The sequence below is a fragment of the Perca fluviatilis genome, chromosome 2 (genome assembly GCF_010015445.1).
Source record: "Perca fluviatilis chromosome 2, GENO_Pfluv_1.0, whole genome shotgun sequence".
NCBI lineage: Eukaryota > Metazoa > Chordata > Actinopteri > Perciformes > Percidae > Perca > Perca fluviatilis.
Window position 1 is genome coordinate 17,052,199 of NC_053113.1, and position 22,385 is coordinate 17,074,583.

Sequence of the window (22,385 nt, forward strand, 5' to 3'; positions counted from 1 at the left end):
TTGAGGCCACTGTGCTGTGTCTCGTCTTCATTTGCTCTCACGCAAAGCGGTACATTCTGTTCCTGTTTCACTTGTTAATATTGCTCAATGTACTTTTTTTGAGGACACTGTGACCGTAACTATCTTATATTTACCGCTTAAGCTAAACCATCTGTGCATCAGAGTTTCCTTTGTTTGGGGAACCACCGTCTCTATGACAACACACAACTCTGTGCAATAAGCATACACCAAAACACACTTGGTCTCTTATGGAAACATTTTACATTCTTATTATATTAATCTGCAATTAGTAAGAACATTATTATACACCTTACACACCACAACATGAAGAATATAAATGATTGAATGGGTTAGGGGTGCGTTTGTGGGCGTGGGATTCTCTATCAGAGACTATTAAACAGATGCTGACTCAGGATCATCTCATTCAGTCATGGGTCGTCCTGGGATTCAGATGTGGACATGGAAACTGTGTGTCTTCTTGAGCTGGATGTGTGTGGGCCAAGCAGTGTCAGGACCGTAAGTTACCTCTACAGTTTAAAAAAATAATAGCCAGGATTTTATGCTGCATAATCTTCTGGGTTGGGGTTATTTCTATCTCAGATTCAGTGAGATATGTACTGTATGTGTGTCTGTGGCTGTAGGCAGTACATGGTAGCCATTCCTGCAATTCTTGAATCTGGAGCTGAGACCAAATTCTGTGCGAGTCTCCTGCAGCCCAGCGAGACTCTGGAAATGAGTGTCACTCTGATGTCCCAAGAGGCGAATACAACCCTTCTGAAGAAGACGTCCAGTCAAGAATTTCATACCTGCACTAATTTTAAGGTGATTGATTTGTTCATTTCCACAAAATGTGTTGAAAAAATTTAGTTGGAAAACATTGATGGGATTTCATAACACAAACAGATTTGTAAAGGAAAGCACACAATATAAATGAATAATAAATTGTGTAAACTGCTGTTATAATATGTGATTTTAACCATTCAAATTACAACAGATCAAGTTAAATATTCATAAATCATTTTCTAATGGGATGTAATGGCTCTCTTGGTGTCTATAAAATCTCTTTCTGTCACAGGTTCCTTTAGTGCAGGATGAAGTGGTGCAGAACTTCGTGGTTGAGGTACGAGGTGACACATTCTACTCTAAAGAAGTCCGAAAAGTTAAGATCAAAGTCTATCGACCAATGACTTTCATCCAAACAGATAAACCAATCTACCTCCCAGGACAAACAGGTAATTTTGAGCTGATGGGTTTTTACTCTATTTATGTTGGTTTATTTACTTTTCAATTCCATGTTTGGTTACTTATGTAGATTACATTACCTTGGGTTTGCTTATAATATTGAGATGAGATTCCTTCCACAAGCCTCTAGGGTTTGTTTTTTTCGTCACTTGCACACCTTGCTTCTTGTCTGATGTCCTGTTTATGCCGCTTTGTGTTATTGTGCAAATAAATCAAATCCAAGAGCTATGATGTAGTACACAATATGGTACCATGTAGAGACAAGTTTGCGCTTTACAAATTGCAGTGCATGCAGCACTGCGTAGAAAATGTATTATCACAATATCAAATCTTATATATTGACATTCCCAGGATTTAAGAATAACAGGTAGTGAGAAACGGATCGTAGAGGTTAAAAATCACAGAAGCCGAGAAACATATTAGCATATACTGTACAGTGTATATATAATACGTTAGTACAAATGAAATTACTCCTTTTCCCCTGCTGCAGTTGAGAGCACAGAAGTCCCCCCCATTCTGGATATATTAATAATGTCCCACGTTGACAATATTATTTAAAACAAGGTATTGTAATAAGTGGGGGTGGTGGTATGGCGCGAATGAAAAATATCGAATAATAAAAATGGTGTAAAAGAGGGCTGACAACACCACCTAGGTTTTGCTTGAGGCCTAGGACCTCTTTAAAACTACAACAATTAAAAAATTAAGTTAAAAGATTAAAAACAGGTTATTTTTGCCGGGGGAGAGCAGTAAGACAGTGTATTTCAAACAATGAGTAAAAAACTAATTGAGGAATAACACATTTATTTTAAAAGAATAAAACTTCCTCTTTTTAAAAAAGGATTTAACACAACCACTAAAAATAAAGTTAAAACAGTCCAACGGAACAGGAGTCTTGGGTTTAAAATGTCCACAGGGCTCTGCCAGGAATCAGCCTCCTTTTCATCTGTCACCTTCCGCTAGCGGTCGGTGTTTGTGTTTTCTTCGTTGTAGCTTCAGGGCTCTAAGGTTCTTTTTCCGTGTCTCTTCGTCCGATCTCCTGGCTGCTTCTCCGCCTGTTCTGTATGCTCGGTCGTGCTTTCAGCGTCTTCCACGGTGTGCTCTCCTCCATCTTCCAGGTGTCTCTTCTCATACTCTCAGGCCTCCCTCATGTTCTTCATGGCCTCCTCCTTCTCCCATGTGCCTCTGTCCTTGTCCTTGTCCTTGTCCTTGTCCTTGTCCTTGTCCTTGTCCTTGTCCTTGTCCTTCTCCTTCTCCCATGGGCCTATTTCCTGTTGCTGTTCTGCTCTTTAAAAACCAATCAACCCTTTCTGACTCTCAGGTGCAAGTCATTAGCCTGATTGGTCAGTGTCCGGTGGCGGAAGTCAACATTAAAAAACACACACATTTCAGAATAAAACCATGCAATAAAAAAGATAAAAACACAGCAAATAAAACCACAGCAAATAATAAAACCACAACAAATCCAATAAAAGCATGCAAAATAAAATAAACTTCCGCCCCGTGACAGTATCTTATCTCAAAATGAGTACTATTCCTTAACAGCAGTTTCCGTGCAAAACTATCCACCACTTTATTGAAATCCAAGGCTGTGTCCAGATTCCTAAATGTTAACACTAATTATGTACACTGAGTTGAAAGTGAAGTTTCCTTCTTGGGATATTGGGACATTTTCCACTGATTACTTACAATGTGTGCAGTTCTATGGCAGACAACAGGGAAGACCAATAGTAAACTATACATTTTTTATAACATTTTCTTCCTTTCAAATTTGTAATTTCTCAGTAACAGAAGACCAATCACTGGCCTGTTAGGATGTTTAACACTGCTGTAGAAGAGCTGTAAAGGCTTCATGTAATCTCTCTGCATGTCTGTCAGTGCATTTCAGAGTCATCACACTGGATAACAAGTTAAGACCGGTCAATCAGCTGGTGAGTGTTTGAACAGTCTTTCCTTTCTTTAGGTCTCATTCATAAACAGTATCAGTGATATGGTTTGATAATGGTGCAGGTTTTAGTTTTGATTGAACCAGAATATGAGCTCCTGGTGAAGCTCTGGGTCAGTAGCACAACCACAGCCCCTTTAGGTAAAACTACCAAGCTGCTTTGAAGGTTGCTGACCCAGTGATGGATCCATTCCAACAAGTGTTTATCATTTTGCAACATTTTGTCACACATTATCCCATTTAATTGGAAATAACAGTGGAATCTATACTAAAGATTACAATAGAACTGTATTTTCTTCTCCAGAAACTATAAATCAGAATAAATATAAGAGCTCAAATCTTTAACTCGTTTCGACACTGTGATGAGAGGAATACAAAGCATCTTGTGCTTTAACAAATCTTTTCTTTCTTTACAGTACGATAAAATTGAAATTGAGGTAAGAGTAACATTCACACTTTAACATACTGGGTATATTAAACTGAAAGTTACATAATGTTTTTTTAAGTTTTCTAATACAAATACCTTAAAGCAAAATGCTCCAGTTGACTTATTAGGCTATTAAAAGTTCAGCATGTTAATCTCCTAAAAACATGAAGTGACTTATAAGCTGTCAGGCCCAAGCTTTATGGAATGTTTCAGGGATTCTGATATCAAATGTGACAAACACACAGTACGCTGTGTGGAGACCTATTTTACAACTTGAACAAGGCATTTATGAACAATGACAGTAAAGTGTAAGAATTCATGCATTGTTTTACAGGCTGCATTTTCAGATTTTTCCCTTTTCCTTCCTTTAGTTTTTGACAAACATCTTAACTCAAGCTCCATTTATGAGCTCTATTTATTAGCATTTTCTGGAGATATTAACAGCCTTTAATGTTCATCAGGAGATGGGAGTTTGTTTGTTTTTTACATTGCACAAACTCTAAGACTAGCTAATAAAAGCTAGTAAGTGGACCAAAAGTTAAGATGGATTTGTCATACTACATAAAACTTGGTTTAAAAAAGAAATTTGACAAATATTGATATGCTTTTGCAGCAAATTCTGTTGGTACAAATATACACTAAGACCAATAGATCTGTAACTGGGCACTGATATTAGCCTGCCAGTGCACTTCAAGTTTTTATAATTGTCCTACTTATATCATTTTACACCAAACCATGGCCCAGTTTTAGCTGCCATCTTGTGGAAGGAGAAGAAGAAACATGCTCTTCCTGTATTCACGAGTTTCCTATTGTCACATGTTCTTCCCATTTACTTCACTTAACAGGATTCTAACAGCAACAGGATTGGACAGTGGCTGAATGAAACATCCAATAGTAAGATATTGCAGCTTTCTTACGCCTTGAACTCTGAGGCCCGTGAAGGAGCCTACCAAGTTACTGTGTCGATTGGGTCAGATAAAATACAACACAGCTTCAAGGTGGAAAAATACGGTAAGTTAGTTTTTTTTTTTACCATCCATTTCAATCCATGTGTAATGAAGCAAAAGTTCTAATAATCATATTTTGTTCCCAGTTTTGCCTAAATTTGATGTAAAATTAAATGCATTTGATGAAGTAAATATTAATCAGGAAGAAATCAAGGCTGAAGTGTGTGCAACGTAAGTAAAAGCTATTTTGCTCATTACTCTGAAATATTCTAAAATAGGTCCAGTTTAGGGATTACTTTCTTTTCAATGTGTTTTTTTTTCCATTTCATCTAATTAGGTATACATACGGACAGCCTGTGCCAGGCAGTGTTGACTTTAAGGTGTGCCGACCTTTATATGCCTATTATGGTATACCCCTTGTATACACCCTTGAACATCCAGAGGGAATCCCTGAAATCCCGATGCCTTGCTACGAGGAGACAAAGCAGGTACAGTAGCCATGGTGACAGTCTCATGAAGCAAGGTGCATAGACCTTACATATTCTCCTACAGAATGTACACTGTGCACATTTAACACTACATATTGTCATCTGTCTTGTCAGTCTAATGTACAAATTGAGGAGTTTAAAAGTTCATTTTTATACAATGGAGATAGTAGTTAGATATAAAGATTTGACAATTACAGTTTTTTAAGAAGTAATAAGGGCATGACATCTGGAAAGTTTGTAGATGTCCTTCACTTTTTCATTTTATTTTATCTTATTTTATTGTGCTTTATAGACGGACAAGAGAGGCTGTGCCACTTTTATCTTCACAATGTCAACTTTCACAAAAATTGCGCAAAAGGCGCTACAAGATGTACTGCAACTCAGTGCAAATATGGAAGAGGAGGGGACAGGCAAGTCATAAAATATATTGTAGTTATGTTTTAAAAAGAGTTAGTATGCCTATAACAAAATTGCTATGCCATGTATTGAAACAATATGGCGTCCACATTGTTGTAACATGAAGTCTTCTTGTACAGGTATTTCACTCTCACAAGAGAAGACTACGGTGATTTCATATGTTGTTGGAAAGCTGTCTTTAACTGACACTCCCAAGATTTATAATGAAGGATCAAATGTGGAAGGAAAAGTAAGTGCATTTGGTCTTCACTTCTTCAATGTGATTCTATACACAGTGTAACTGAAGCAGTGTGCATTCTCAGTGATACAACGTTGTGCTTCCAACAGGTTAAAGCAGTTTATTACAATAATACACCCATTCCTGACATGCCGGTGTTCCTGTTTGACGGGAATAGGTGGTCATCGTGTTGGTTACAGAATCTCACAACAGACAGTGATGGTGTCGCCACTTTCTCATTAAGCACCGCTGACATTGAAGGGGACATCCACTTACAAGTAAGAAGTAGAAATTATTATCTGTAACCCAACATTTATCATGAAGTTTTAATGAAACTAAAACGGAAGTGATGGTTTTTGGTGTACACAGTGGGACCCCTTCTGTCAATCTGGGTCCCTTAGCTCAATACATCAAGCCAACCATTACAAATTTAGGGATTAAAATTGACTAAGATATTAAGATGGATAAACAGATTGGGGCGGTGGTTAAAGCAGGCTTTTTCCAATTACGGCAGTTAGCCAAAATCAAGGCGATTCTTACTAGGCAGCACTTTGAAACAGTAATACACACCTTTGTGACCACTAGGTTGGATTACTGTAACTCCCTATATGTAGGCATCAGTGCCGCTTCAGTTGCTCGTCTTCAGATGGTACAAAATGTTGCGTCTCTTAACAGGAGCACGTAAATATGAGCACATTACCCCCGTTTTAGCTTCGCTCCACTGGCTCCCCGTATATTTTATGGCCATATATCCTTGGCCTTTCCCAGCAGAGGCTGACATTTTTGTGTAATTATTTTGACTGTGATACTGTTTTATTTTTTAATGTAGATGTTGTAAATGTTTTAAATTATTTAAATTTTTTCTGTACAGCACCTTGTGCAACGTTGGCTGCTTTTAAAGTGCTTTATAAATAAATTTGATTGATTGATTGATTGATTGATTGATGAAGTTGATAATGGTCCAAATCTGACACTTCAAATGGTTTCTCAATATGCTGCAACTGACCAAGGTGCCATTTAGGAACGATCGGTCTATACCTACAAAAATTGTCATGGCTGTAAAAACTGAAGATTTCTTCTACTTCATCTGCCATGATCTAGTGTTTTTTCTTTTTCTTTCTGCTCTCTAGGTTAGCGACACACCGACACTGGGCTACCGTCCTTATAGAACACCATACTATGAGTCTAACGATCACACAGTGTCTTTGGCCACACCTTCTTCTCCTGATACTAAAACAGTCAGCTTCCTGGACGTAAAGAAGAAGGATGAACCACTTTCCTGTGACAAAGAAGAAGACATCTTCATCCAATACACCGTAGTTGGAGAGGCCCAGGGCTTTATGGATGTGATGTATCTGGTGAGTGGTTGGTGAACTATTTTCCCGTCACCAGTTCTCTTCCAGAGACATGGCCATGGGGAAGATGTTTTTAAAAGAACCATTACATCATTACTCAGGAGATTTTGTGCTACATGTCAACATTTAAGCATTGACAACGTTGAGAAAAAGTTTGAAAGCTAACATTAGGGCAAACCTTGTTTACAGTTGCAAGCACTGTACTGGAAACACTGTAAAACAAATCTGCAAAAGAAATTCCAGATGGGAGTTTCCACTACCTTCATCCAAATATTAAAAGTTAAATATCCAGTCTGGTGAGATTAAGCCACTGGAGAATCACAAATGACCCTTTAGGGAAAATGATCAAAATCACTGCACCAGAACTTTCTTTTTTTATTGTATACTTTCTAGCCAAAACCAAGCAGCAACATTACCCATAATGCAACTCAACCATTGAAAGTGTGGTCGGACATTGGAGTGTGTCATGCTAGTAGTGGCTAATGTAGCTTATGGGTTCCACACCCCCAGAATGTTCAAACTTCTCTTCAGCCCCCCAACCAATGCTGACTTATGCAAGGTAACACCCCCCATATGCAGTAGTACTCTACTATATACAGACTTGTGGTTTAGATTTGTAAAATTGTAAAGTTCCCTTTTTAATACATTTTACAGAGTCTCTTATTAAATATCCTGCTCTGGATATGTTGATGTTGCCTTTGAATAACTCCTCCTTTTTCAACTGAACTAAACGGAAAACTTTTTGACATGAACCATATAAACATATTCCACTATGTACTTAATCACATGACAGAACCTCACAGCAGACCGGGCATGTTGCATTACTCATTCTTTGTCATTTTCTTTTAAATTTCCCAGGTCTTATCAAGAGGAGCCGTTGTTTTACAAGGAGTTGAACTGGTCGAAGTCAAAGATAAATTGGGTGAGCAAAGTGACTTGTCTTAAAAGTATCCTTTGAATTAGCATGGCCAAGCTATTGATCTATGGAGTCATGTGATTGTTGTTCATGTTGTTTCAGTGAATGAGGGCGAGGTGTCCTTTAAGCTGACCGTGTCTCCAGACATGGCACCAGTCGTCCAGGTTGTGGCTTATGCCATCCTCCCCAGTGAGACTGTGATCGCCAACAGCGCTGACTTCTCTACTGAGCAATGCTTCAGTCACAAGGTCAGCCTGAGAAGAACTGAGACATGTGGCAAAGGCTGTTAGTTGTTACAAAACATCAATACAGCATGCAGCCTTTTCTTGAAAGAAAAAAAGCTGATTATCTATGCAAGACATTTTTTGGAGCAATTTTAAGTATCTCACTGAAATGAATTACAGTAACCTCCTACATGTTGGGGCCATATCTATTTTCTATCATGAAGGACAACCTTTTCTGACTCTATTGCATGGGTGGGGTGATAAAATCCATATGAAGTCTTAGCTAGTTATACTAACACAAGATTATTTATGCATTAAGCATTTCCCTTGTCTGATGTCATGGTGTGCAAATCAGTGTAAAGTTCAGTCAGCCAATTTAGGTGGAATGGATTATTTATGTAAATGTTTAATAAATGCAGCATTGATTTTTGGCATCTAGGCTCTGACTCTGTCACTCCTCGAAAGGAAGCACCAACCTTAGCAGAGCAGCGAATGCGGACTGACAACAATATCATAACCCCCAAATCACACTAGATACATTATGAGCAATTTAGCGTTGGCAGGACCAACTGCCATGTAGCCATTCCACTGGCAGAAAAATGCTTCTAGTGAAATTGCTGTGTGGGCCTGGCGTGATGCAATTTCCCTGCTAGGCACTTCCGACCACGAATGTAAGGATGTCAGCTCAAAGAAAAGGTCAGTGATTTCATCAAAAAGCTCTTCTGATGGGTTGACCTCCAGCTCACCCAGTGGAGTATGTGCCCCATGTAGGCTGAGTCCTTGGTAGCAGAGCAGGTTAAGTCCGACCTGTGGCCCTTTGCTGCATATCGTCCCCTCTGTCTCTCCCCCATTTCCTACTATCACTATCTAATACAATAAAAAAAAATATCTTTTAAGAACAGGCCTTCTGATTAAACCTCAATCTGGGAGGGGAAAATAAAGCACGATTGTGTCAGGTTGAAATCCCAGGTTCTCATCTACCACTAAAATGGTACGATGTCTTTTCCGATTGTGTCAGGTGTCTTTGGAGTTTTCTCCGTCCTCGGCTGTCCCAGGAGAGGAGACCATCATGCAGGTTACCGCCCAGCCAGAATCTCTGTGTGGTGTGAGCGCTGTTGACCAGAGCGTCCTCATCAAGGAGCCAGGGAAGACTCTGGATGCAGACAAGGTAACTACTGGAATCAACCAAAACTATATGCATACATAACTTGTTACCTCTGCATAGTCTTTTGCAAATGTATCATCATCCATTTTTACTCTGCTGTTATCTACTTGTCCCATGGTTAATCTTTCTTCCTTTTCTCCCTCTACCAGTTATACATTGCTATCAATTGTGCAATGCAGCTCAATGCTGATTTTTTTCTTTTCACCCAGTTGTAAGCATGTTATGAAAATGCTATAGTATAAGGTTATGATCACATGTGAGGTGTAGCCCTCTGTAAGAGTCTGCCTTATGAATAAAGGCAATGATTTTACAGATATACTTTACATTCATGTTTCAAGATATAAGAGTATCTTAGGGTCCAAGAGTTTCCCAATTGTCAGATCTTGATAGAACATCAAACATGGTCAGTTTATAACTTTGAACCAAACATTTCATTTCAGATATTTCAATTGTTGCCGGTCAAAAAAATATCCTATATTCCATATAACGTTCGAGATGATGCAGAATGTTTGCATGTGAGACAGAGAAGATATGTTTTGCCATACCCCCATGGTGGTGGGACAGCTGATGCTTATACCGTTTTCCAGGTACTTCCTGCACAAATGAGTGTACAAAATAAAAAATATACTAATAAGTTATTGTTGCACATTTATCGACTTTTCAGTAATGCCTGTTTGTTGTTGGATTATCTAGAATGTAGGGATGAAAATGGCAACAAACATGGTTATCCGAGAGCCTTCATGCCTCAAATACAAAGGAAGAGAATACCACCAGGGCCATGGTGGCTATGGTGACTATGGTGACTATGGTGACTATGGTGACTTTCCTTTTTGCTCCATCAAGTGACACATGCTGAATATTAACTACCTCATTAAAACCGGTAACTGTGTCATTGCTTCATTTTTTTCTAACAAAATATTTGTTACTTTCTTCTCAGTTTTTATGTATAATTCGAATCCTATCATGGCCAGAATGGTAGACTTGACAGCCAGAGGCTCTGATGGAGCTGCTGCGGCCCCTGATATGTCCTCTCCTGATAAATCACCAATAGAGACAGTCCGCACTTTCTTCCCTGACACCTGGATATGGGACCTGGTGGAAGTTGGGTGAGTTTTTGCCACAGAGGGTTTTGATGGTCATGTGTTTGAGGGCATTTGTGTGTGCACCAAAGTCTCTCTTGGACTTCCTGCTGTCTCCCTCCACAATAATTTACTGACACTGCTCCTAAGCTTTGAGTCTAATTTTAGTTTACTTTAGCAGAATGTATTACGACGATTCTTTTAGAAGGATTGTGTATGGGGAATAGTCTTTTTGGGCTAGAGTACACATGAAACCCAGTATAACTGCATTTACTGAGTTTCTGAGATCTCAAGGACAAAGCATATGAAACAATTTCACATTTACACATTCTTTTTAGGTAACAGTAACTACAATGTGGTGGTGTTACTGCAATTAAGTCTACACGTTAGTAATCTACTCACATTGTTATTTCTTTTACTATTTAATCAAGCGAGTCTGTTTTTCAAGTTCACCGTATGCGTCTGTGTATCTGCTGATCCAGAGAGTCTGGAACGAAGGATGTGTCCCTCACTGTCCCAGACACCATCACCACCTGGGAGACGGAGGCTTTCTGTCTGTCCCCTCAGGGTTTCGGCTTGGCTCCACGTAAAAACATCACCGTCTTCCAGCCCTTCTTCCTGGAGCTCAGCCTGCCCTACTCCATCATCCGGGGGGAGCACTTTGAACTGAAGGCCACCACCTTCAACTACCTGACCAGCTGCATCATGGTAATTTTTTTTTTTACATGCCCTAAATGCTTATGTTAGCATGCTAACATTAGCTATGCTAATATGCTGATGTTTGTTCAGGTGTCATGTATACCATTTCCACCACCTTAGTGTGTTAGCATCTAAAATTAGCTAATTAGCACAAAACAATGTACAGTAAGATGGTGATTGGTCTGCAACTATTTTGGTCGTAAACCAAAGTATGTGGATTAGTGATTATTTTTATATATACAATTTACCTGTTAAGGGATCACCCAAAAGTATCCTCTTGTTGAAATGTACTGAATTAGATGGAAATTCATCCAATATTAATGCAGTTTATGTTTTTTTAATTCCTGTGACCATTTGATGAATCAATACTTCACTGGTTGTTTGTGCTATTAGTTTTTTCCTTTTGATTTGCATTATCTGGAAGACAAAATAAAGCTCATAAATAACAGGACATAATGCATGTACTGTGTGTGTATATAATGCATGTGTGTATACAAACCTTTGGACGCACAACATACTTACAACAATTGGTTATGAGTTGAATCTAAAGACAACTGTTTTCTCAATAAAATGGATTGCATCACTGCACTGGTTGCCCATAACAGTTTTTTTGCATTTTCCATAAATCTCCAGTTTTAAAATATATTTTTCTTATCTCTAAACAGGTCACTGTGACTCCAACCCCCTCCTTAGATTACACCCTCACCCCCCTCTCTGGTGACCAGTACACATCCTGTCTGTGTGGCAGTGAGCGCAAGACCCTCAGCTGGACCATGGCCCCCTCAGCCTTAGGTGAGAGTCAAGCTTTTATCCACAAGGCTGTCGAGGTGGAGGAGCCCTTTTTGATCTCTATGAAATCAGATCCACATTAGTGACAAAATGTTGTTGTTCTGAATCACGTTTCACACTATTTGTTCTTTTTAGGAGTTGTAAATGTGTCAGTGAGTGCTGAGGCCGTGACATCCCAAGTTTCATGTGACAATGAGATTGTGAGCGTGCCTGAAAGGGGACGAATTGATGTGGTCACACGACCTCTCATAGTAAAGGTTGGTACTTTAAAAACAAGATGAGAAAGGGAGAATTTTTATCCATTAACCAAATGAAAACTCTGTAACTCACATTATTTCTTTCCCTCTCAGGCTGAGGGAACTGAGATGACAAAGACCTACAACTGGCTGCTCTGCCCAAAAGGTCAGTACGGTTTACACCAGGCCTGGCCCATCAAACATGTGAAAAGACAAATACTGGAAGTCGAGTATATTGTATGTTAAAAATGTAATGGAGACATTCACTACTTGCAGATAGCACTTAGTTTCCTTGTGATTATGGCAGATTTGCCAAGTATAGCGCAGGTGTGTCATTAAATACATTATCAACCTAATGAAAGAACCCTCCATTTTTGTGGTTTTATCTTTCTTAATCCAGTCTGAGCTGTTTCAATACATGATCCACTAACTGTCTGTTTAGGCAAGGCATGGCAGCTTTATTTGTATAGCACATTTCAGCAACAGGGCAATTCAAAGTGCTTTACATAAAACATTAAAGAGCAGTTAGAAAACAATTAAAAACAATTTAAAAACAAGAATAAAATTTACAGTGCAGTATAAGAAATTACTGTTATTTATTTTTCAATGTGATCGTCACCACCTAAACCACCGTTTAACCTAAAAGACATCTTTGTGAGTGTTTGCTGTCTCTCTCTCTGTTCACAGGGGAAGCTTTGACAGAGGAAATGGACATACAACTCCCTGAGAACATGATTGATGGATCTGCCCGTGCTTCAGTATCAGTCCTTGGTAAATTAATAGAAAAATTATTTTAATTGAGAGTTGCTTTAATCAAGAAAATTCTAGGAAGGGAAAAGGCTTGCATCAACAACCACTGTTAAATTGATTCATTTTCATTCTAACTACAAAGTAAAGTCAAAATACAAAGTACATTTATACCTTCAACATATTAAATTAGTTTCTGTCGGGATTAACAAAAGGTGGAATAACAACATAAGAACAGTTTGTCTTTCAAGCCCCAGTAGAAAGTAAAGGTCAGGTTAGTTATGTGTTTGGTCTCAGTGATTCCGTGTTTTTGGGCAGGTGACATTCTGGGCCGGGCTCTGAAGAACCTGGATGGGCTGCTGCAGATGCCGTATGGATGTGGTGAGCAGAACATGGCGCTCCTTGCCCCAAATATCTACATCCTCGAGTACCTGAGAAACACACAGCAGCTGACCCCAGCCATCAGAGAAAAGGCTACCAACTTCCTGACCAGTGGTGAGTCTCCGTTTACTTTGGTAGCTAAAAGAACACGTATGCCAAATCTACCGTCTGCTACATTCTGGTGCTGGTTGCACAAAATATAATAAGCAGCGTGCATAATCGCTTGACAGTGCTCATCATTCCAATTAGAGACTACAGATCAGGGGCACCCTGCTGGCCTCTGGGTTATGGTGCTGACAACAGGCCCCTACCCCACCATAACGACCTTGTTGCATGTCATTCCTTCTTTCTCTCCCCTAATTTCCTGTCATCTTTTTACTGTCAGCTGTCCACTAAAATGTTGTTTTTTTGTTTTATTTTTTTACATCTGTATATTCACACTTACAGAGCTGTTTTAAACAAATTCACCTAAAATAATGAGCTTATCAAATCTGTAAATTCCCTAATTAGTGTTTCTATTGCTATACAGGCTACCAGAGACAGCTGAACTACAAACATCAGGACGGTGCTTACAGCACATTTGGAGCAGGACCAGGGAACACTTGGTGAGACCATTACTGGTCAATTATCCACAAAGAATAATTAATTATATATTTACATGTTGTGCAACATTTACCATGACATACAGTTTATACTTCTAGAGTAGATGAGTATCGTGAGACATTAAACGGATCATAAGTGCTTCCTCTTGTCTTTTTTTCTGTCTAACTTTGTTTTAATATCCTCAGGCTGACTGCATTTGTGTTGAGATCGTTTGCCAAAGCTCAGTCTTTCATCTACATTGACCCAGCGAACATTGAAGCGTCCGTGACCTGGCTGAAAAGTAAACAACGAAGAAATGGCTGTTTTGAACAGTCAGGAAAGCTCTTCAACAACAGAATGAAGGTAATGAAAGTCCCTCTTTACTAGAGTTTGTAGAACAATGACTGATGATAACTGAAACTAAAGAAGGTCAGTATGTTAATTTTACTAAATGACACTTTTGCTGTAGCAGTAGTTAAATGGAAATGCACCATCAGGACTTTCATTCATGTCTCAGTAGTAAGAAATACCAGCCTGGGGCCACTTCACAAAATTTGCGACATAAAAGGAACAATTTGCAATATGCGATAATTCCCTCTTAGATTAATTTCAACAGGTTTCACTTATCAAAACAAATGCCATAATTGTGACTCATGCATGTGAGAGCCTTGTGGGACTCACAAATGTATTTGCAATTTCCAACTGACAAGCATTTGTAAATAGAGGCAATGTCCTGTTTCACAAATGCTTAAGGAGACTTAAATCTACTTGAGTCGGGGCCCCTGAATGTTGGAGGTACAGTGATCTATGTCTGTACAGTGCCTTGCGAAAGTATTCGGCCCCCTTGAACTTTTCGACCTTTTGCCACATTTCAGGCCTCAAACATAAAGATATAAAACTGTAATTTTTTGTGAAGAATCAACAAGTGGGACACAATCATGAAGTGGAACGAAATTTATTGGATATGTCAAACCTTTTAAACAAATAAAAAACTGAAATATTGGGCGTGCCAAATTATTCAGCCCCCTTAAGTTAATACTTTGTAGCGCCACCTTTTGCTGCGATTACAGCTGTAAGCGTTTACGGGTATGTCTCTATCAGTTTTGCACCGAGAGACTGACATTTTCCCTGCTTCCTCCTTGCAAAACAGCTAGAGCTCAGTGAGGTTGGATGGAGAGCGTTTGTGAACAGCAGTTTTCAGTTCTTTCCACAGATTCGATTGGATTCAGGTCTGGACTTTGACTTGGCCATTCCAACACCTGGATATGTTTATTTGTGAACCATTCCATTGTAGATTTTGCTTTATGTTTTGGATCATTGTCTTGTTGGAAGACAAATCTCTGTCCCAGTCTCAGGTCTTTTGCAGACTCCATCAGGTTTTCTTCCAGAATGGTCCTGTATTTGGCTCCATCCATCTTCCCATCAATTTTAACCATCTTCCCTGTCCCTGCTGAAGAAAAGCAGGCCCAAACCATGATGCTGCCACCACCATGTTTGACAGTGGGGATGGTGTGTTCAGGGTGATGAGCTGTGTTGCTTTTACGCCAAACATAACGTTTTGCATTGTTGCCAAAAAGTTCGATTTTGGTTTCATCTGACCACAGCACCTTCTTCCACATGTTTGGTGTGTCTCCCAGGTGGCTTTTGGCAAACTTTAAACGACACTTTTTATGGATATCTTTAAGAAATGGCTTTCTTCTTGCCACTCTTCCATAAAGGCCAGATTTGTGCAGTATACGACTGATTGTTGTCCTATGGACAGAGTCTCCCACCTCAGCTGTAGATCTCTGCAGTTCATCCAGAGTGATCATGGGCCTCTTGGCTGCATCTCTGATCAGTCTTCTCATTGTATGAGCTGAAAGTTTAGAGGGATGGCCGGGTCTTCGTAGATTTGTAGTGGTCTGATACTCCTTCCATTTCAATATTATCGCTTGCACAGTGCTCCTTGGGATGTTTAAAGCTTGGGGAATCTTTTTGTATCCAAATCCGGCTTTAAACTTCTCCACAACAGTATCTCGGACCTGCCTGGTGTGTTCCTTGTTCTTCATGATGCTCTCTGCGCTTTACACGGACCTCTGAGACTATCACAGAGCAGGTGCATATACGGAGACTTGATTACACACAGCTGGATTCTATTTATCATCATTAGTCATTTAGGTCAACATTGGATCATTCAGAGATCCTCACTGAACTTCTGGAGAGAGTTTGCTGCACTGAAAGTAAAGGGGCTGAATAATTTTGCACGCCCACTTTTTCAGTTTTTTTTTGTTAAAAAAGTTTGAAATAGCCAATGAATTTCGTTCCACTTCATAATTGGGACCCACTTGTTGTTGATTCTTTACAAAAAATTACAGTTTTATATCTTTATGTTTGAGGCCTGAAATGTGGCAAAGGTCGAAACGTTCAAGGGGGCCGAATACTTTCGCAAGGCACTGTATATACATAGCCCTATATACAAATATGAACAGTGATTAATATAATTTTTAATATACAATTTGTTCATATTTACTAATATACTAAATACATTTACCCATCTCTCCTTTCATTTTATTAAATAAAGGTTTCTTTTTACAAAAGTGACACATCTGGTAAACTCTACCAAATTTGAGCCCCCTATTGAAAGGATTTCCATCCAAAAGTGACTTGTCTTTGAATCGAGTCGTATACCTACATGGTAAACAATCTGATCAGTCGTCTTGTGTGAGGTTATGAGCTGAGTTTATGGTTTGAATTATGGTGGAGGTGGTCAGTTAAATATATTAGGACTCCATTATACCAACCAGGGAATCCTAATAATAACCAAAGGGAAGAGGACTGAGTACGCATGGCCCTCGTGTGAGAAGGGCCCAAAAAGATGCTAGAATGAACAGCTGTGGATGGGCCCATAGAGTGCCTTTTTTACCAGGCCCAGAATTCCTTTGGCTATGGGGGAATAGACTGGCTTTGGCTGAAATTGACAGTGGCGATGGCAAAAAGGGGAGAAGAATACTGTTTGAAATGCGTGGCCAATGACAGGCCTACATTCTGCATCCAGTGAGTCAGACTAGATCACTAATTACTTATGCTTCCTCTTTACAGGGTGGTGTGTCTGATGAAGTTACTCTCAGTGCCTACATCACTGCTGCTTTCTTGGAGATGAATACTACCATAGAGGTGAGTTGATTATTTGTAATATGAATGTATATGTACGTAAGATGCATTGTAGCATTAATTTGAATTGAAATATTTATGGCATAGCACCAAAGATTCTGAACTGTAGTTGTAAACATAACAATGTTATTTCTTGTTTTTTACTGTTTTTAAAGGACCAGTGTGTAGGATGTAGGGGGGGTCTATTGGCAGAAATGTTTTCATTAGTGTATAATCACCTGAAACAGAATTGATGTTTTCGTTAGATTAGAATGAGCACTTCATATCTACATTGGGAGTGGGTCTGTCTCTACCCGATGTGAGTTGCACATGCGTCACTTTGCGACAAGTAGCCTACAAGAACCTGCTAATGAGAGACTTCTGTAATGTTAGCAATCAAACACAACAAAGGCTGTCACTTGAATGGCGTTTTGAGCTAACGTTAGCAAACAAACAATCACCGATTGATAAATCTGAGCATGCGCAACTCACATCTGCATTCGACTCACATCGGTAGTGACAGGGTCCACTGCCACGGGGCCATACTGGCTTTAGAGAGGGCCTTTCATGTTTTTACATTTAAGTGAAGGCCACTGTAGGCTCTCCTACACGCTTGGATAGCAGGGGGGAAGCAGAGGCGTATTCAGTTGGTTGCTGCAACCTCACTGCTTGATGCCACTTAAGTAGTAGAAAAACCGATTTAGTTTTGAGCACAGGCATGAAGTATTTGGTTGTAGTGATGATTGAAACTGTCTATCATAAAAATCTCTTTTTCAAAAAGCTGAGCAAAGGAGCTTTTAAAATTGTTTTTTTCTTCTTTTCTTTTTGAGCATTTTAGGCCTTTATTTGTAGGACAGTTCAGACTTGAAAGTGGAGAGAAGGGGAATGACATGCAGCAAAGGGCCGCAGGTCCGAGTCAAACCTGTGGCCGCTGCGTCGAGAAGTAAACTTCTCTATATGGGCACCTGCTCTACCAGGTGAGCTAACCAGGCGCCCCAAAGGAGCATTTAATAAGTAGTCCTACTGGTCTTAATTTGTATTTCTTATTATATGCTCACATTGTCATACAGTTCCAATTTTCAACAATGCAACTTCAGTAACAATTAAAAATGTAAAAACATAAAATACAACAATAGAAGGTGCAGTATAAGAAGTGAACAATTTAAAGACGCAGTATAAAAAATATTTCTGGGAGTTTGTTCCAGATATGTGGAGCATTAAAACTGAACGCCGCTTCCCCCGGTTTAGTTCTGACTCCAGGGACAGAAACACAGCGGCGAAAGACAATGTATTTTTTGAATCTGTTCTAGAATCCTGCGGTTCATGGACCTGTGAATGCTAGCTTGTCTTGCCTCAAGGAGTCCATCAGTGACCTCAGCAACACCTACACCACAGCTCTGCTGGCGTACGTCTTCACCCTGGCAGGAGACATGGAGACCCGTGCTCACCTACTGAATCACCTAGACACTGTTGCATTACAAGAAGGTGAGTCCTCCTCCTACAGGAAATGATTCTGGCTTCATTACTGTGACAAAGCTTACCCTGTGCCTGTTGGTCTCTTTGTGGATGGCTGTTTTTTAGGAGGGTTCCTCCACTGGTCTCAGACAGCAACAGAAACGTCAGCCTCTCTCTCTGTGGAGATCAGCTCCTATGTGCTGCTGGCTAAACTCAGTGCCTCTCCGACTGTTGAAGACCTGGTCTACGCCAGCCGCATCGTTAGATGGCTGACTAGCCAGCAGAACTATTATGGAGGATTCTCCTCCACACAGGTACAGCCCAGACAGGGTTAAGCTGGACTTTGAGTCAAACATACAGTAATCTCTTCTGGGACAAATAAGATGAACAAACAAAGTTATTTAAAAATGTATGGCTTAGCTGTGACCTAAAGCCCATTTGTCTGACAGCCCGAAAACAATGGCATGGCACAAGAAAAACAGCCCTATTTTCATTTTGTTTGTGACAATGCATTTTTCTGCTTCTTCAATTCAATGTTTCTTTAAATGTTGTATTTAGCTTATGAAGTAAAGGAGCATTTTATCCGCTTAAAAAATACTAAAGCCTTCAGTTTATCTTTCAAATTATTTTAAAACTGAAACTCTTAACTCTCTCAAACATTATTTAGACATGGATAGTTCTCACAGGACAGCGACATTGCCTGATACCTCAACAGTTTAGTGTCAGTTAAACCATACTGAGAACAATAGCATTGGTTTAGCCCATTAATTACAAATAAAATGTGCATACTATTGTTATAAATGGTAATTTTCTTAATTGAGTTCTGTATGAAAATCAACAATTGGAGAGACCTGAAATTGATAAAAGTGAACTCCTACATATGAAAGCTGCTACAGGTGTAAACAAAAGAACATTTACATTTGTATAAATTTAAGCACATAAGTATAAGGTATTTTCTTTTGTGTGTGTTGTAGGACACCGTGGTGGCTCTTCAGGCTCTGGCTCTCTGCTCCACTCTGGTGTTCAGTCCAGAGGGTTCAAGCACAGTGACGGTCCAGTCTCCCAGTGGCCAGCTGATGTTTGATGTGAATCAGAACAACAAACTGCTCTACCAGGAGAAGCAGCTGCAGGACGTGACAGGAAAGTACAGCCTGGAGGTGAAGGGCACTGCATGTGCTGCAGTACAGGTCAGTGGTTAGATGTACATAAACCACCAATCCTGATGCTTCATACTGTACATTTGAACCAATTTGAGCAAAGAAAATTCTTGAGATTCTTCTTCACTTTTTATGAATATTAATTACTTTCCTTGTTTAGATTTCTCTCGTCTATAACATCCCAACTCCTGCTGATGTTACCACTCTCAGTGTTGAGGTCAAACCAGAGGCCGACTGCACCAGCAAAAGACCCAAACTCAGTCTGAACCTAACATCCCTGTAAGTAATCAACAAGAAGATCCACAACATTGACAAATACTGAAGTTTTTAGCAAATACTCCTCTGCATCTTCCGGCTTGAACTATGTAACTGTTGGTGGATGGACAGGGGAGGAATGTTTACAACTTGGTAGCTAAAACTCAGCTCAAACAAACGGTAAATGGAGCCTTCCAAAGCACCAGATTGACATCATGTTTTTATGGTACTTTTATTACAGATATAGTGGAAAGGAGTCCAGCACAAACATGGTTATCCTGGATATCAAAATGCTCTCTGGATTTGTCCCAGACCCAGAGTCTTTGAACATGGTGAGTGATTACGGTAACTTTAAACTGAGTAGTATTTGTGTCAGTTGTTGTTGTCATGATAACAGCTGATTAATGTCTCGTCACAGCTCAAAGGTGCCCTGCTGGTGGATCGTGTTGAACAAAATGAGGATCATGTTCTGGTGTACATACAGGAGGTGAGAGGGATTTAAAGTGACAAACAAGAGATGATTCTCTCCAGATTAGTTACTGATCATGTCGTCTGTTTTTCTTCCAACAGTTACCGAAGGACATAGGCATCAACCACAGCCTGAAGCTCATACAGGAGCACCAAGTGCAGAACCTGAAGCCAGCCGAGGTCAAGATCTACGACTACTACCAGCCAAGTAAATCAGTTCTCTCTAAACTTCATTCACAGAAGTCACAGCACACACTGCTCCGTGGTAGCTGTACAACAACCTGAACAGTTATCAGAATAGTCATTTATATGTTAAATATTATGGGCTATTGAACATATGATTCAAGTTTGACTGATTTTCTACTTTTTTCCCCTTAAGGTGACCAGTCTGATACAGAATACATCCACCCTTGTGTTGCAGGTAACGAACTGTAATAACATACAGAAGCACTATGACGTATGTAACTGTAAATTGGAATTGTTTAAAAGATTGGAAAAAGTGCAAATGTTGTAACCTAAAACCAAATGAAGCATACAACTAGTGTAGACTGTAAAGCCCAGATCACACCAATGATTTGCAATGAGGAAAAAACATTTTAGAACGTTGCAGCAGTCTGATGGCGTCACCTGCGACTCAGCTTGTCAAGTCGCATTGGCTGGTTTTAGAACGTAAGGCACGTCACCAGTTTGAACAGCCAATTAGCTCGTAGCGAAGTCAGCTGGTCGAAAATGGCAGTCAGGACGATACTTTTAATTTTCCTCAACTGTTAATCTATTCCCTCTATTCCCTTATCAAAAGAATAGTGTTACTAAGAAAACATACACTGTATATCTATGGGATGTAGCTCACCTGTTTCCAAGAAGCAGTGTTATCATCAGCCGTTCCCCTGGTGACATGCTGTCTCGATAGTTAATGTTTTGCTAAAAATGATAATGGACTGCTCCAAATTCTTTTTATTTATATTTTTTGCTAATTCATTACTACTGGAAATTAACTATCCTCATTCATATGGTACAAATTATATCCAGTTCAAATGGAAGTAGGTCTACAGAGAGTCGTTGCTATGAAGAGGATACACTGTCTCTTATAGTAGCATTGGTGTAAACTGTCAGGTGTCAAATATTTGGTATGAAAAGGCTTAAGTCTTCGCAATGAATTTTATTTTTAATTTCTTTTGCAGCTTGAAGAGCGTGTGGTCAGTCCTCCAGTCGTCCAGAAGATACATATTATGTACTAATACCATGTCTGTTTGTATTTCCTTGTTAGTATTCTGCTACAACCCCTTACATCTGTGTAACTGTCTGAAGTGAAATACATGCATGATGGACAATTAAATAATGTGACGTTAATGTCCCGTTTGAAACTGGTCTTTTGTTGAACTTTTTCCACGGTTTAATCTTTCTGCTGTGTATTTATCGTATGTGTTTTATCCAGAGACCAGAAGTTGTGCAGCTAAGCTTAGTGTGGAAATGCGGTCACAAAAGCAAAGTGTTCTTTAGATAACATCTAAACTCAGACTCAGAGAATCTGCAAATCCCATCTCCTAAAGCAGTTGGAAATCGAAGTTTAGCAAATATTTTTATAATATGCACGTAAACCCTCACCAACTCAGGTGATCAGGCTGAGACAAAGGACCCCTGTGAGTGAACAGATTATTTTACAAAATGATGAAAAGTCTTAGTCCATACATCTTAACCTACAGACACATACAATACAGCTCAAATATTTTGAGAAGCCTGTTAATCTTAAAGTGTCTTATTTTTCTTCAGTTGCAGCTTGAAGATGTGTTCTTGGTCATTTTTTTAAATAAACTATAAATGTAAGGATTGTGTAGTTCAATGTCTGCTTGTGTATATTTGTGTTAAACCTGCATGGATTCATCTTTTTCTGACCACTTGGGGGTAGCAAATAAGCTGCCAACACAAGACTGACACTATTAGTTTATTAACATGTTGGCAAACAATTCCCTATTCACACAAGCAGACGCAGGCAACATTAGTGTATATTTGGTTCACCTGAAAAATGTAATCTTCACTCTACTTTTAGCTCAGTTTTGACTAAAAT

The 22,385-nt window shown here is 39.4% G+C and overlaps 1 protein-coding gene across 3 annotated transcripts; it reads left to right on the forward strand.

Moving 5' to 3' along the window:
• The first annotated feature begins 415 nt into the window (after nucleotides 1-415).
• LOC120573264 (alpha-2-macroglobulin-like) lies at nucleotides 416-21,684 on the forward strand. Of its 3 annotated transcripts, none has more exons than XM_039822905.1 (36): nucleotides 416-516; nucleotides 642-822; nucleotides 1,076-1,232; nucleotides 3,121-3,173; nucleotides 3,604-3,624; nucleotides 4,460-4,625; nucleotides 4,708-4,792; nucleotides 4,899-5,049; nucleotides 5,342-5,459; nucleotides 5,586-5,695; nucleotides 5,794-5,961; nucleotides 6,814-7,041; nucleotides 7,897-7,960; nucleotides 8,057-8,202; nucleotides 9,197-9,346; nucleotides 9,784-9,930; nucleotides 10,037-10,160; nucleotides 10,281-10,449; nucleotides 10,905-11,130; nucleotides 11,787-11,913; nucleotides 12,046-12,167; nucleotides 12,261-12,312; nucleotides 12,834-12,917; nucleotides 13,212-13,388; nucleotides 13,804-13,879; nucleotides 14,063-14,219; nucleotides 16,935-17,009; nucleotides 18,296-18,470; nucleotides 18,567-18,754; nucleotides 19,415-19,627; nucleotides 19,758-19,876; nucleotides 20,094-20,184; nucleotides 20,271-20,339; nucleotides 20,423-20,528; nucleotides 20,700-20,741; nucleotides 21,502-21,684. In XM_039822905.1, exons 1-36 carry the CDS (start codon nucleotides 431-433, stop codon nucleotides 21,504-21,506), a joined length of 4,428 nt encoding a protein of 1,475 aa, XP_039678839.1. In that variant the 5' UTR covers nucleotides 416-430; the 3' UTR covers nucleotides 21,507-21,684. The 3 variants fall into 3 exon arrangements, with proteins under 3 accessions (XP_039678839.1, XP_039678847.1, XP_039678857.1); XM_039822913.1 differs by having other exon boundaries at nucleotides 10,037-10,151; XM_039822923.1 differs by having other exon boundaries at nucleotides 10,037-10,142.
• Nucleotides 21,685-22,385: the final 701 nt, after the last annotated feature.

Excerpts from the sequence above, each read along its gene's own strand:
- LOC120573264 (XM_039822905.1), top strand. The coding sequence starts at position 431 with ATGGGTCGTCCTGGGATTCAGATGTGGACATGGAAACTGTGTGTCTTC. Across the intron at positions 14,220-16,934 it reads TCTTCAACAACAGAATGAAG|GGTGGTGTGTCTGATGAAGT; the intron begins GTAATGAAAGTC and ends TCCTCTTTACAG. Across the intron at positions 20,340-20,422 it reads TTCTGGTGTACATACAGGAG|TTACCGAAGGACATAGGCAT; the intron begins GTGAGAGGGATT and ends TTCTTCCAACAG.